The 16715-nt window shown below is 41.0% G+C and overlaps 2 protein-coding genes across 2 annotated transcripts in view; both read left to right on the forward strand.

The window, feature by feature from the left end:
* The window catches only part of LOC104967253 (band 4.1-like protein 1), a 135695-nt gene that overhangs the window by 13974 nt on the left and 105006 nt on the right, over nucleotides 1-16715 (forward strand). The gene's annotated exons all lie outside the window — the stretch shown is intronic.
* On the forward strand, nucleotides 3345-6695 carry LOC104966853 (fatty acid hydroxylase domain-containing protein 2). Its single transcript, XM_010796165.1, has 4 exons — nucleotides 3345-3418; nucleotides 4284-4392; nucleotides 4508-4674; nucleotides 5781-6695. Exons 1-4 carry the CDS (start codon nucleotides 3402-3404, stop codon nucleotides 5935-5937), a joined length of 450 nt encoding a protein of 149 aa, XP_010794467.1. The 5' UTR covers nucleotides 3345-3401; the 3' UTR covers nucleotides 5938-6695.

The raw sequence follows: 16715 nt of genomic DNA on the forward strand, positions 1-16715 counted from the left end.
TGCTCCCTCATGATTTCATTGTTAAAGTGATCATTCGACAAGATTTCCTTTCCCAGCGCATCTTCAGAGATTCTGGAGCGAGCTTTCCGGAGATTTTTGGCAAGACAAAAATGCCGCGCAACCAAACGGCTGCTACGTGGGGCTTTGAGGGTCATGAGACTGACTATTGTTCTAAACTTGGGTAAGAACTAACAACACAATTGATTTTCTTTTCCTTTTCCAAACACATCGTTCTGCTAGAAAGTGCACTTTGCAGCCAACACACCTGTTACCGGACAGTTAACATAATACCAAAGAGAAACTATCACAATAAGAATCAAAATGGAACACACTATAGATCTTAACCCAATACACAGAATAAACAAATAACCGACGACACAATATAGCATTTGGATCAAAACATGCTTGTATTCTTTAGGTTTTTCACAGTACTTCATAATATAAAAAAAAATACCCACCCCACAACCCACCCAAAAACCCACACACGACCCACCACCCTAGTTTTAAATGTGATTTACAAATGATTCTAACTCAAAAGCTGGGGAATTGTGATCCTGCACAAAAGAGTACCAACCCCAGAGGAAAAAACAAACATTCTGTTCTAGCTTGACCGAACATCTTGTTAAGCCTTGCTGCATATCAAAGAATGACCTTGGTGTCCCAAGTTACTCTCTTTTATGATTGTAGCCATCATGTTTGTTGTTGGTGTTGTGATCAACTGCTCTACTGTTTGGACACCACAATCTAATGTAGGATTACGCATGCTGACAGTCACGGATGCATTAAACAGATAGGCCAAATATTGCTTCCCAGTCCGACACACTGTAAGAGTGCTTTCTCCCAAAAGTAATTCATGTATCGGTCTTAGAGGTAATATCAAACGAACTAAACGCAAAGTAACAAAAAAACAACCAGTTTATTTCCTGCTGATTATGTTTATTATCTTAGATTGTGGCAAGCGCAAAATCCATTTCTAGTGCGCTCCCAGAAATAACAAGGCCAGACTGGTTACAACATGCAGAAATATCGATCATGAACAATTGCTCTGTGAATTCTTTAAAAAAAATACGTTTTTCATCCTTTATTCGATGTTTTAAATATCTGAGGTCCAGGTCAAACGGACAGGTTAAGTTGTCCTCTCCATGACGGTCAGTTTCTCCACGCTCGATGCTTCGCGTCCACTCCTGGGCGTTTTGGGGACGAACTGGTCCCTGTTGCTGCTGGTGGACACCCAACCGGGAACCCCTCTTCATCACACCGCTAGCGAATCCACGCCCGGACAAGAATAACCCGGTATGTTCTGCACTGATGCCTCGTCCTCCTCTCTACCAGTTTCCCGATCACCTTTATTAAACACTTTAAAAAATACTAAACCAGACACCACACCCAGCCCACCACCAACATATATATTGACACTAGCATTCTGATTAATCACTGAATACAGAACTTTCCACTCACTTCTCAGGCACCCCACCACGACCGCCTCTTCCCTACCAAAACTGATACTCTGCATGAACGAGCCTCTAAATTTAGATGGTAGTTCTTAACCCTTTTTAACCTCTTGAATCAGCAAGACAGAATTATTTTATGGCATTTCGTTATGTTTAACGAGAAATAATAAAAATACAACAATCTATCTCATTCTGTCTTATCTTTATTCCCCTAAAACGCCAGGTTAAACCAAGCATTTATTGTATCGGATAAATTCACCTACTTAAACCATGTCTCCTATGTACACACAAATCATAGAGATTTCCTTAATCACTTGTTCCGCATCACAATACCATGCAAAAGTAACAAGGCGAGTAAATGATATAAACTGGCATAACTAATTATTATATTATCTTCTCGCTGGCTCACATTTGAAACCACACAACTCTCACAAAAAAATGAATTCAATAATCGAAAAAAAATGTACTTTAATTATTATAAGATCAATATTCTGTATTTACTCGATTCATTTATACAGATGATATTGTTCCTATTATTTATATTTTTATATTGAATTTTATCTAATTTAATTTATACATTTTCCAACTTTTGCAAAGTTATTATTTCCTGTGCTCCTTTTGCGACTCCTGTAATATGAGTATCTAATTGCGCTGCCATGTTTACGAACATCCCTGAGTACTCTCGATCCGAGACGTGTTCACCACCTGGCCATTTGACCAAAGTCCTCCCAGATGTTTGCTTAACAGACGTTGATGTTGGCCCCGAAATCCATCATTCATCCATCTTCGCTTTAATGATATACTTCCAAAAGATTAAGCTGTGTTACTCCCCAATTTGGAATATGCATAATATGCGGTGTGCCGGGCACTTATCAGGAGTCAACATAATCCGGGCCGTCGTAGACTCACTGTGTCAGAAACTTTGCTGATGAAGCCTGCGCAAAGTCCCTTTTTTGTGCCTGTGAGTTTTCCAAGGCGCCCCGTTACTACCCGCCAGTCAGAGAGAGACGTGACTGATTGTAGACCTCCTAACTTGAGCGCTAATAACCTAAAGCCCCTGTGCTGCTTTTGTAGCATCAATTTATCTTTTATCAAGCAACTCTATCCCCATATAGCTTAAATTGAAGCCCCCTGGTCAATCTTCCAATGGAAACTTTAATAAACCAACCAACACTAAATGAATCTCACTGTAGAAACTGTCTGTCCTTATAATGTAGGCGGGGTTTGTTATGTTTGTACTTTGAATACACATATACCACAGAATTATACTGCAACTGCAGAGAGCGAGCGACATGTGGAACACTGCAGACACCACATAAAGGCGCCATCGTGATAGTCCATATGTTTATAACCACATGCGCCGCCGTCCCAAAGTTTATTGGGAAAAGGATGACTGTTACACACAAACGGAGATATCTCTCTGTCTTTGATTAGTCAGCTGATAACTTAAATCACCATATCAACTGCCGCACCTCTAAACTCGCATGTCTTTGTTTATCAAACATTTTGTTTAACCCTTATGAGCAGAACTTCACATGGCGCGAAAACAACAATCAGCAACACCTCATGTAACTAAGCCTGGAGATGTCCTTAAAAATGGTGCCAAAAGAGAATACATGACCAAATATACCAGGCATTTCAATGTCAGGTAATGGTACGTAATGTCATGAAAACCTGCAATATATTTGGGTCATTAACCAACACTACATTTATAACTTACCGTTTAACCCTGTGATGTCCGTCCTGGTCTTCCAGGTGGACTCCAGATAGCGGCTTCGCCAATGTTTGAAACCGGTCCTCTCTTCAGACTATGTGTTCATCCTCGGGGTCCATGGTGGTGGTGGCTCGATCCCTGATGATCCGATGAGTGGAAACCACCTGTGGCCCGAGCTGCCCGCTTCCACTGGGCCCTAAGCAGAGCTGGCCTTCTCTCCCTCCTGGAGGAATTTTATGTTCTTCTATTCCCACAAGGTTTGGATCACTTAATTATTTATTACACCATTTGCTTTTATGATTGGGCAGACATAATGCGTCCTTTTTTGAAAAAAGCCCTTTTGGTGGATTATCTGTTTCACCATTGAAAAACTGATCTCTTTACACATCACTGCCACCTAGTGGTAAATGTGAACAGAAAGAAGACATTTCGTTTTTTCACATAATGTAGTAGCCTACTATTTTTTTGTTGCTACATATTAGAGTTTCATTATTTTTACATATTTTCCCATTATGAATTTTTTCAATATACTAGATTATAATTGTTTTGACATATTTTCAATATACTAAAATGAGACATTTTCCACACACTATTGCATGACCTGTATGTTTAGTAGTTTTGTATTGTGTTATTGCTACTATAGTATGTATTTTATTGATGTACTATAGTATAACAAACATTTTTTTAACATTCTAGTATGATGTTTTTTTGTCATACTATAGTATTACTTTTTCTGACATATTTCCAACATTAATATTATATCTTGGTATGTGTAGTAGTTTTTCATTGTGTTATTGCTACTTTTATTTCAACATATTTTTGACTTTTTCAACATACAATAGTATGATTGTTTTGACATTTGCTCAAGAAACTATACTATGAAGTCTTTTCGCCATATATTGTTTTTCATTTATAAATTAATAATTATATTTTGCAAATACTTCTGTACTTTTACTTTTGACTAAAGGACTTTTTGTGTGTTGTTATTATTACTTTTATCCAACCAAAGGATCTGAGTCCTTCTTTCACCACTGCAGCAGTATTCCTGTAAACATTACGTTCTGTTAAGTTAAGTGTCTCAGTAAATAACCACATAGTTATCCTCATCTTCTTTCTCTCAGGCTTTTCCACCATCCCAGCCTCTATAAGAGATTCCACAAACAGCACCATGAGTGGACCGCCCCCATTGGAGTCGTCTGCATCTACGCCCACCCTCTGGAGCACATGGTGAATACCTCCCTCCACGCTTTCAGTTCATTTTCGACCTCTCTCAGAAGTTTTCACTATATTTGCTGGTTATCCCTCGGCCATTAAAAGCAGTTTGTCCCTCCTATTCTGTCAGATCTCTAACATGTTGCCGGTGGCTCTCGGGCCGGTTCTCCTGGGCTCCCATGTGACCACCACCGCCATGTGGTACAGCGTGGCTCTGATCAGCACCACCATCTCCCACTGTGGATACCACCTCCCCTTCCTGCCCTCCCCCGAGTTCCATGACTTCCACCACCTCAGGTGAGCCCAGTAGCTTTATTTGAACTTGCGAAAATCCATATAAAATACTAAACAACCGTCGGCACGATTGAGTCAAAATGATCTTCAGTGTGTGTGAGATCATGGATTTAAAGCAGGGGTGTCCAAACTTGTTTCACTTAGGGCCTCATACATAAAAATATACAAAAGGCTGGGCCCCTCGCTAGAGGTGAGATATAGTGCCTCATAAATTAAAGGTGGGGTAGGTCAGTTTGAGAAACCGGCTCGAGATACACTTTTTGTTATATTCCATGGAATGCTCTTAAGATATTCATTGCTATCGGGATGTTAAGTGCTTTGACAACAAATCCATCAAATGTAATCTGTGGAAGCTGTAGTACTGTAAAAAGCCGGCCCGGCTAAAATGACTAGATGGCCTACCTGCCTGTCAGCCTTCCATCTGTGTACAAACTTATCTCGTGCCCTCATTGGTCATGTGTGTGTTGGAGGAGGGGCTCTGTAAGGAAGTAGCAGATTTCTTCCGGCTGTGTATTTTCAAATCTAGCGCACTCGAGCTGGTTTCTCCAAAATTACCTACCCCACCTTTAAGTTATAAGATGGCAAAGTCAATCAAATGTAGGTAAACATATGCTTGATACTTGAATATGCTTTAAGAAAAGAAAACAGATAGTTCATAGGGTTTCATTTATTTAATATAAGTTATCGGGCTTTTTTATTTGTATTAATTAGGATTTGTTAGAAAATGTTCTCAACTTTAATTGACTGAATTTATTTGAAAAGTGGGCTTATTAACACAGGAATACTGTGTCATATATTGTTACATATATATATTTAAGAAGTAGAATACAAGAAAAGCACAAGTTTCAGGTGTGGGCCATATTCCAATATACTTTTAGAATTAGCTCAGGGCCAATTGAAAATGGGCCGCAGTTGTCCCCGGGCCGTAGTTTGGACACCCCTGATTTAAAGGAACATGCCACCCAGATTTGTTTACAGCAAGAAAAATATAGAATTTTACATTTTCCTATTTTAAAAAAAAAAAAAAAAAAAAAAAAAAAAAAAAAGGTGGCTGGAACCACAAAAAAAAAAAGTCATCCTCAGTTGATCTATTTCCTCCCTGGTTCCAGGTTCAACCAGTGTTTCGGGGTCTTCGGCATTCTGGACCGGCTCCACGGCACCGACACCAAGTTCAGGCAGACCAAGCAGTATGAGCGGCACGCCGTCCTCACAGGCCTCACCCCTCTGAACGACAGCATCCCTGACGCGCCCAAGAAGGGCCAGTGATGACCCCTGACCTTTAACTTCAGACCTCAACAAGTTTCTGATCAAGAAATGTCCAATCTTAAATTAGATTATTATTTATTCAATTCCAATGATTTGAATCCAGAAAACCTGTTTTAAACTGTGAATGTCGTATAAGTCAATTTTATTTACTATGACTAACTCTCTCCATTTTTGCTTTTATGGTGGAAGGATTGTCCATAACACAAGTCACAAGGATCAACAAGTAGCTTGTTTGTGGACCAGATCCCACACTTAAATAAATCATATCACTTTTCTGCCATCACATCTTCTCCGGTGACAGAGCCATGTTTACCTCTCGACCTGTTGCCCTCCGTTAATGTTGTTTTGCTCATCTTATTAAAGACAGGACCCTTCAGTTGACATCGTTTTCTTGTACTTGAGTTTACATTTCCACTCATCCTCACTTGGGTAAACTAATGACATGTTCAACTTTTTTGTCATGAATCATAGCTTTAACGTGAGCAAACTCTTTTTCTACTCTTGCACATTAATCTAAATGTTTTAATTCTTAAACACATTTGGTATTTTAAGTAATGTTAAGTATCAGCACTTCGACTGTGTTCCCTAATGCTCAGGCAGAAGATACTTTTGCACTTTCCATTTCTGCCTTTAAACATATCCTTGGATGTAATGTATATTAATTGTGGCCTTAGTAATGATTGTATAATAAAGCATGAATGTTCAAGAGTCCAACTACTGTGAATGATGGGATCGTTTAATAAAAGATTGTAAGAAAATGTGGATTTTTTTTCCTATGTTGCAAAAAAAACTATCCAAATCTATACGGTGTGTCAGGGAACTCACCATGTGTCAGAAAACACAACCCTCTCTCTTTTCCTCCATACCCAAATCCCTAAAAACGNAAGGCCCCCCTCGTAACGGGGGCCTGGTGGGATCTCCTCCACTCCTGGGAGGATCTCTCTCCACTCCTGGGGGATCTCCCACAATCCAGGTGAGGGGTGAAGATTTTTATCGTGAAATGGCGACGTGCGGAGAGATTTAGAGTCTACTTGGGACTCAATAGTAAAACAGGACCTTGGCCCGGGACTTCCTCTGGGAGACTTTCTTCCTCTGGAAGATTTCCTTCCTCTGGGAGATTCCTTCCTCCTTTTCCCCTACACTAACGACAACACAATTACAACGACTTTGGTGTGTTAATTTCTGGGTTTTACTACGGCATCGCTCTAAAACTGTCCGGACGTCTGCTATTTCGTAGGGGACTAATCCTGGATGTAACAAAAGGTCATATTTATTTTTCGTGTGACACCTAATATGGAAACAACCTAAGTCGACGCCATTACGACACAAATAAGAGACAAATGTCATTAATACGGCTTGTTTCGTCTGTTTTTCGTTCATTTTGACTCTACAACGAAGGTTTAATCCGTAAAGTCCATTCATTTGTCGACGCCGCGGCTTGACGCTAATAATATCGGCTGTTTAGTTATGTGTCAGTAGTGCAATATTCAATGTGTCTCACCCATTTGTTACTGACTGAACACATATATTTCAAAATTTAATAATTAATCCGAACTCTGAAACTCATCGCGATATTGAACCCCGTACCCTCTACCTACAGTAAGTCTACCGTTGACTCTCGTTGGACTTTCATTCCTAAAGATTCGGAACCTAAGGTGGGTTAAAGCTGGCCAGAAATAAAACTCTGTAGAGAGAGTGTTCAGGAGTAGAAGCGTCTATTTAGACTAAATTTTTCCATTTTAATCCGAAAAAGTCCGAAAAGGAAAGAGGCAATGCAATGCAAGAAACACGTACCATCCGGTTGTTAGAATTTCTGAAAGAGAGGGTGTATGTGGACGGACTTTTGCGGATGGTAACCTGAAGAAATAAATGAAGTCCTTGTACCACTGTAGTGATACATGTGTGACTGCGAAGATAACCGATTACGAGATTTGTGTTACATGCACCATCTATTCCCCGTCCTATAGACATTCGTCAACTGATTTAAGTGTTGTCTCGGCTGGGTCGATTGGTTAGTCTCGTCTGAACCGAGACCAAAGGTCTGTCTCCCACTTTTCTCCACGACGTGGTGTCCGTCATACTCTGTTACTTCTCGAAAAACTGTAATTTCGTATTTTATAGAAATGACTCTATTTACACTTTAGCGTGTCTGAGATGAATTTTGTTTTGCTTTTCCGGCTGTACACTATTCTTTGTTTTTATATTATAACGAAAGTTTTACATTGTGACTTACATACACTACTTTTTACACAAGGTTTATTAGCACGGTGGTCAAAACAGGAAAGTAATAGTGCAGATCACGGTACGGTACGTAACAAAAGACACTTAGGGAACACTCATACACATACGTCAAACTTACGACGCCGGAGGGGTAATACGCACTTTTGTTGATATATATCTCATGTGATTCGGACCTTACGTTTGTTATTTTGTGTCGATAACGGTACTTACATTAGGCTATCATTCACACTTTTCCATCTGCACCTCAAACTTACATGACTATTAGGATTTCTACTTTTGGAGTCACCAACACCAACACTACACATACCACTTTCGATCCTTTACTCCTTTCTCGTCCTACCAGTTGTTCTATGTAGTGTTCATATAGTAATGCTTGCTAGCGTACACAACAGCCAGTCCTATCGATCAACCGTTTGTTAGTGGGTCCGTGTGTATGTTAGTACACCGCTCAGACTATCATGAGTAAGTCGTCGCAGTTTTCTGTACATTTTCTGCTCGCGTCCTATTGTGTGTTGTGTGTGGCGTCGTGTGTGGTCTGTGTTGTGTGTGGTTGTGTGTGTGTGTGTGTGTGTGTGTTGATGAGTGTGTGATGGTGTCACCGATGTGAGTAGTGTGATTGAGTGTTGTGTACATGGTTTTGTACGATCTGCGTGTGAGTTTGTCGCTGTAGTGGTAATAGTGAGTCAGTGACTGGTTCGCGGAGTGTGTGTGTATGAGGTGTGATGGCTGTGGTAGTAGATAGCTGTAGTGGCAGAATCGACGTAGTGTGATGTCAGTTGTAGTCTTCGCACTGAGGGTGTGTTAACACGTCGTGACGTGAGACGTCCAAGGTTCTCTGACGCGTTGTTACTGGAGTGCACAATTCTTACCGGTGAGTTTTCTTTCCAGAGTGTGTGTTAGAGGGTAGACACCTATGACTCGCGGATTGCCGGAGGGGAAAAGAGTTCGGCAGGTCCTCTACAGTTATTGTGTTGTACCAACTCAGTATTGACAAGGTCACGGCTCACATACTCTTCCACATCGTCTACTCTGCGTCTCACATGTTCTCCCGAACGCCTGCACTGACGCTACGGGAGATGTTACGAGTAAAACTAAAACGTTTTACCACCTTCCGTCGTGAGCGATACGACACTATAGAGGTCCTCAGCTGTCCAGCGTACGTGTGTGGTCATCGCTCTGAAACACGTGTATAAGGTGGTGCCGGTTTATTTTTTTCCGTTAGAGACTCTCAACCTAAACCTACACTTGAGATGTACTTAGTATACTTTCAACCGTCTTGTTGTCACCTCTTTGACGACGACTCTCCTCCATTACCTCCTCCTCCCCTCTTCGTAGTCCACTGTTGTGACTCTCCACCGCTCCGTTCCGACTGTGTCGTTCCCCTCTTAACACAGCCACAGCACGGTCCCTTACGACCAAACGTCAGACGTTCCTCTCACACTTTTTCGGGTGGACATCCTACTGTGACGTCCCCTTGACTTTTGTGTGAAATTAGACTCAGCTCATTTTAATCTTCCTGGTACTGTTTGGTTGTCCTTCTTTCCTCATATCAAAACAAACCGGTTAGTTCTCTCGACGATAACTTTGTAGAATAAAACACCCTCGTCTCTTAAACAGGAGTTTTGGGTTACTAAAATGGTGAAAACCAAGAGAACAGACCTTCAGTTGAAGAACCAAAATCACGCAAACACGAATCTACGTAATATGTAGCCACCTTGAATACACGAGAAACGATAAGAAGAAACAGTCATTTGTGGGTGAGCCATTTTACAGACTTCGAAACGACTCAGAATTTTCCCGGCAAAACGATTGTTCATTGACTACTACTATTGATTTGCAGTAATGCGGCTGTACTGAGACGGAATTCGATCACCACCACTACCGCGTCCGGTACGTTTGACCCTACCCCCAAACAAACATCCGGTTTGCAATCGAAAAATGAGTCCACAACTAACGTTAAGTCAAGTTTTTAGGAGTTTAGACGGACTGTGTGTACATTTTAGTATTTCGAGAACAGCTCTTGGTTTTGCAAAGATACCTACCAGTCAAAGACTTCTGTACTGGTTCCGGTTTTACTCGAAGGTCCTCCGAAAACAAAAATCGGATCGACGAAAACGTCTTAACGAAAACCGATTGACTTCGTGCAAACAGCTAAGTGAGTCGATCTATAGGGACTATCTTTACTCGTTAGGTCGGTAGGGTTACTGACATAACTTGAAGTTATGTAAATCTTACACTTAGTGACGTTGTGTTCTCTTGAAACTCTTATGGTTAGCATATTTGTTGTCTTTCATAATCCGCTACTTCGGTCGTACGTTTTGTCTGTGCATAGACGTGCATACAAGAAGGGGTTCGGAATGCGGGCTTCCTCTACTTACGTCAAACTCTTCGATCAGAGGCTCCACCGGGTGTGTCTCAGATACTTTTTCGTAGACCTTCCACTAGTTTGAGCACGTGGAATTTTTTTTTTTAAATATTGAAGTTAAAAGCATTAATCTGGTGCACTTTGAGAGCAAAGTTAAGAGATCTATGGATCTATGTGCTCTTTGCTTGATTCATTCCTTCCCAGTCCCTTATCACGTACAAGAGCATGGCGCCAGTTGTTGTAGAAGATGGCATCTTTTTTACATGAATATTCCAGCCAATCTCTGTTTTGAAACCATGAGCTGCAAAATGAGCGCCTTACCCCACGCAGAGGACCAGTTCCTCTGGCACTTGCGGGCCGCCGAGGGGTGGTGGTGTTTGGGGCAACGAAGACGGCTGCGGCTGCTCCGCCTCTGTGGGCGAGGCGGGCAAAGCCGGCGAGGCGGGCAAAGCGGGCGTCAGTGTCCACGACAGTGGCCGCGGGTAACGTAATGTCCCCATGATCTGAACTGTTATTACCTGCAGTAGATGCAGTGTTACTGCTGGCGATAAGGGCTGGTTGTTTTAACCATTTTCTGATGTCCATCACTGACTGCTGTGTAAGCACCTTGCAGATGATGAACGTGCAGCGGCACAGGTCACGCACACCTGACATAATAACGTTACTTACCGTTTAAATTGACCAAATAAATGCAGCAGACAATGTTATTTAACCACAATTATACTATATTATTATTATTGCAATATTTTTCACTTTTCATTTTTTTCAGTTTTCATTTTTCAAATGAGGGTGCATAACGACTCAACTTAGGGTACAATGCACCCTTATGCACCCCCATAGAACCGGGCCTGGTCTCCTTCCTTAGAGGGTCTCCTTCCACGTTGCAGTCCTGTTTTCTGATCAGGCCTTTATTTTCAGCTTTGGTTTTTACTCACACAGCTTTGGGCCGATGTATTGCCTTCATCCCATTGCATCATTCTGTCTGCAGTCGGGTGTAAGAAGGCGAGGAAGAGGAGCTGTTCCATGCCATGAAGCGGGTTTATTTCACCATTCTGTTTCCCTTCAGTCATATGGCTCCTCACGGTTGATGGGAACGCATCACTTTGCCCTTCTGAAGGGGAGGCAGGGAGCTTTACCCCCGAGCAGGCGCAGCTCAGCCCCATGATTACAGTGAGTCAGCAGGTTCTGCATCGCTTTCTACTTCCTTTGCATACCTTCCCTCGCCTCCCTCTCCACTGCTGTCGTCTTTGAACAAATCCCCTGCCTCTCAAGGATGAGGCTCATCATGTTGTTGTCTGGCTTTGATCTGGTGCAACGATGCCTGTAATGCTCCTCATGTTCTGCCTCACGACAGAAAAGCAGAATTTATATTTCAGGCAATTTTTAGGGGGGGAAATGTTACACTTCTTTTAGGACTGTTTACTTCTTCGTGGCCTGCCATGGAAACACTTTTCTCCTGATGCTTCGGCCTCATTATAGAAACCACGCCAGCGGCCATTGTTTCATTTTGGCCACCTCACACTTGGCAATAATTAATTTGAGCTTTTGAATTCAACAGTTGTGCAGAAAGGCTAATTACGTAGTTGCTCTGTCCGTTTCCCCAGTGTGATAAGCTTGTGAATTTAGAAAAAAAGATCCACTCTTAGTGCAAACTATTTATAAGAACAGAAAACAAGACCCAAACGAGGATTAGGAAGGATTAGAGTTGCAAAAAAAGTAACAATCGGAACAATACCACGCTTACGGCTTACTGCTGTTGAGGGAAATGCATTGGCGCACATGTATTTTTAAAACAAAATAAAGTTGCAGGTACAGTGAAATGAAGTTTTGAGGACAATGGTCCCTTGGTAACTTTATGTGATTAAAAAATGTCGCCAGTTGCAGTGCTGTTAACAAGATATGCAGCTCCTCTGAGGACGCTGGGTAATCTCTCACCTCGGCATTATGTTGCCTCTGTAATTAGACTAACAGAGGATTCAAATGCCCAGAGAAGCTGGTGGGTGTAGTCTGCCTGCCGACTGTGGCTCTGCTGTCTGAGGGATGGCACCCACTATTTCTTAGTGATAGTCGTAATAATGTAATAATATTAAACTTAACTCGTCTTTCACACAAGTAATGCAGGACTTAGGGCTTTACAATGGGAGAGAAAAGGACAACAATTAGGATAGAATGGCATAAATACTGGAAAATAAGATGCAAAGTGGATGATAAAAAATAGAAAGCAAAATGTAAGTTGGAAAATAAAACCTACTGAATGTTGATGATGATAATAAACTGAGTAGTACTAATATTTGAAACATGCTATGTATATCAATGAACACTGCAGAAGCACCAAAAGATCTCCATTCTCTTCTACTCTGTTCTTTTAGGTATCGGTTTTAGTGCATGTAAATGGTCTCCGACACCCCCCCCCCGCCTAAAACACCTCAGTAACATAATAACATGACCCTCGTGCTTCTATTGGTTAGCGCTCCAACACAGAGTTTTTGAACATTAACATGTCAGAGTTGAGGCACAACATACAAATATATATATATACAGCAAAAAGTGAGCATAGTATATCCTTTTTAAAGTATTTAACAAACATATTCATGAAGTATTTCACATTGTAAATATATATGATATCAACTCTTTATGTAGCCTAGCCTATGGTGTTTGTTTTAACTTATTGTTCTTTTTAACAGAAGTGATGGAGATTTGAATTTCTTTATCAAACAGAAATGGTTTCGCCTCAAATGCCCTCTCCACCAATCCCTGAGTGGTGTGTTTGCAGAGTATCGTGTTGTGTAAGTACAGTGTGTGTGTCTGACTGTACACACAGACTACTCCCCGTCCCTTTGGCCTGTCGTCTGGCTCCTAAACTGGTCAGACAGGTTGGAAGTCATGACTCCTCTCTGTGTAAACACTGTGTGTGTATTTACACTTCTCTTAGTAGTAATCCGTTCACACACGTGTCACTAGTCTTGTGTATTTTTGTGCATTTCATCCATTTGTTGCACCAACTTGCTTGTTGTTGTGTTTGCAGCCCAGTGAAGTATTACATGTACTGTACAAAGACAGTCAACAGAATATAACTATTTGTGGTTTATCAGCTATGGGTTTTCCTTGTTTACTCTTTAGAATTAAACATGCCATGACATACATAGTTTAATATACTATACCAATAATATACTATTGTTTACTTCATATACATAATGTTCTGTTTACTCTAGGCTTTTCCTTTGAATGCCATCATGGATAGTGGAGGAAATGTGCATATTTATCTAATTCCTTTGAGTCTGAATGCTATTGGTCTATGTGTATAAAGATCTTGTGGGAATTTAGAGGATCGTACTCTATTCTTTTTGGCATAATTTAGCTCATAGGGAAGGGAAACGCAGTGCATTCTGGGGCATTACGGGCATCTTTGGAGAATAGCGTCTGTAGCAACAGAATTAGCTTTCACCGGCTGTTCTTATAATCATATTATCATCATTTTATAATCTAATATGAATTAAGTATAAGCAAAATACAATTGCCTTTTTAATACATTGTGTGTGTGTGTGTGTGTGTGTGTGTGTGTGTGTGTGTGTGTGTGTGTGTGTGTGTGTGTGTGTGTGTGTGTGTTCAGATTTGACTCGGTTGTGTCTCAGAGAAGAGTTACAATTTTGGCGTAAATTGCTGCATTCAAGTGCCGAAGGTTTTAGAGAAGCTTCATGAAGTGCCTCCATGATCGATGTGTCTCAGCTGCTGTTCCAACTGTCGGCCATGTTTGTGCTCAGCCAAGTCAGCAGGACAAATTACAATATCTTACTTCCTGTTGTTTATAAAAGACAGCGCGCAGTTTCTTTTCGCTTCTGCCTCCGCACCCCCCTTCAGCTCACTCTCCACAGGGAGCACCTCACAGCTTGAAAGCTGCAGTAGACTATCAAAGCACACCATAATGTTTTTAACTATTGGATATATCACACTGTGTCGTGCAGGCGGTGCTAAAAGGCCTACTTCTTAACACGTGCATACTTAAAACATATTCTAGGGCTGCTACTGCTGATTACTGGCTTTTAGTGATTCATTTTTGAGCAATTGAGTGACCATTTAGTCAGACACCCAGTTATTTATTCTGAAATGTTTCAGCTCAACGATCCAATCCAAAACTGAAAACGGCAAATGTCTGATTTGTTACCCATTAAATTATGTCAGATAGACTGTTCAACCAATCATTTGAGAACTAGGGAGATATCATTTGGTCGGTAGATATTAGTGAAGTGCAGGGGGAATAATAGATGGGTTCCAAAATTCTATTATGGGTTATAGTTGTAGTAGTAGTAGTAGTAGTAGTAGTAGTAGTTGTAGTAGTAGTAGTAGTGTTAGTTGTAGTAGTAGTAGTAGCAGTAGTAGTAGTAGTAGTAGTAGTAGTTGTAGTAGTAGTAGTCGGTACCATATATTATACTACTGCTACTACTACTACTACAACTAACACTACTACTACTACTACAANGTGTGCCTTGGCAGTCTCAGCATGATGACTGTGGCAGCGGGGTGTGGTTTGGGCGCTGCTGGAGTGAAGGGAGTGGCTCGGCCGGAGGCCAGACAGCTGATCGGAATCGGGTAATCAGTGCCGGAATAAAAGCATGTCGTAACCTGGTTCTGGTCTGTTTTGCAATAGGCGGGATCCTGGAAGGTCGCGAAAGGACCTGTGAAGGTTCCCACCCGGGCAACGTTTGAGACCCGCGTATATTTTAGTTTGGAGTTAATAAACGCCTGTGTTCAACCAACCTGCTCTTTCCGTCCCTATTTCAGGCGCCACTGTGAGCCTCTCCGCTCACACAGGGTTCAAACTCCCTTCACTCCAGCAGCCAGCGCCCAAACAACACCCCGCTGCCACAATGACGTTTCGTATTTTCATTTAGCCGCTTGTTTTCAACCACCGCTTTTATGCCACAAAATGAGCTTTGGTGATTTACACTTGCGGAATATCCTTAAGTATTTTACATCGTCGAGCAAAACATGAACATATATTAAGCTTGTGTTAACCACAGACCTTATTTCAAGCATCAAACCATCAAAACAAGTTTATTTTGTGACGAAAGAACGTGATAAACTGCCGACTCATTATCGGGTTTTAGGATATATTCCTACACCAATGTTGCTGCAGCAAACTTGCTTTATGATTTAACAAAGAGGCTTGCAGATGAGAGCATCGCTTTGATTATAAATCAACTACCTTAATGAGGTGAGAGGCTGCATATTGGCACACTGAGAGCCAGGCAGTAAAGGGAATCAGGAGATCAAGCAGCTCATACAAGAATGAAGGATATTCGGTATGTGCAGCTTAATATTATAAATTACTGTGACGCAATGTGAGCTTAAAGGGAGGCTAATGCTTCTGATTACTCATCATGCTTGCAAACGTATTGTTAATAGGAGTTTTAGTGGCTGGGCCATTTCAGATACCTCCATTATGCCTTGGACTTGCATGTTTCAACTGTTGGTGAAACATTTAATTGAATTTTGAGGTGGGCTATGTATTTTCCAATATATTTCTGTGGAGACTTGAAGGTTGTTTCAGAGGCAATACACCACAGCAACAGAAGAAATAAATATGTTTTTCTGTTCCGTTTTGGTTGCTAGAAAGTCAAGTTGGAATTGCTACCTCAAGGATTCAAGGAAGATTTGATTCAAGGATCATCCGTTGTCATTCTGATATTCAGGGCTGTATAACAAAATACCTTCTGAAGGCCATTTGTGCTACACAACAAACACATGAAAAAACAGAAAAGAAAAGTGAAAGTATAAGTTGTATCAAGGTCCTTTAACTTTCATGCTTGGGCAACAAGTATTATGGGTAGCAACAATCCATAATATATGGTACCGACTACTACTACTACAACTAACACTACTACTACTACTACTACTACTACTACTACTACTACTACTACTACTACTACTACTACTACTACTACTACAACTACTACTACTACTACTGCTACTACTACTACAACTAACACTACTACTACTACTACTACTACTAATACTACTACTACTACCACCACCACCACAACTATAACCCATAATAGAATTTTGGAACCCACACTGTAAAAAAAAAACCGTTGTTTTTACGGTAAAAACCTGGCAGCTTTGTTGCCAGAATAATGATGTAAAAAATATGGTAAACTGTAAACAACTTTACAGA

This window comes from Notothenia coriiceps, unplaced genomic scaffold (assembly GCF_000735185.1).
Source record: "Notothenia coriiceps isolate Sejong01 unplaced genomic scaffold, NC01 NC01_scaffold00037250, whole genome shotgun sequence".
NCBI lineage: Eukaryota > Metazoa > Chordata > Actinopteri > Perciformes > Nototheniidae > Notothenia > Notothenia coriiceps.

What these genes read in the sequence shown, in the direction of transcription:
- LOC104966853 (XM_010796165.1), top strand. An exon ending in CCCACCCTCTGGAGCACATG is followed by an intron (nt 4,393 to 4,507) that starts GTGAATACCTCC and finishes CTATTCTGTCAG; the next exon opens with ATCTCTAACATGTTGCCGGT. An exon ending in CATGACTTCCACCACCTCAG is followed by an intron (nt 4,675 to 5,780) that starts GTGAGCCCAGTA and finishes CCCTGGTTCCAG; the next exon opens with GTTCAACCAGTGTTTCGGGG.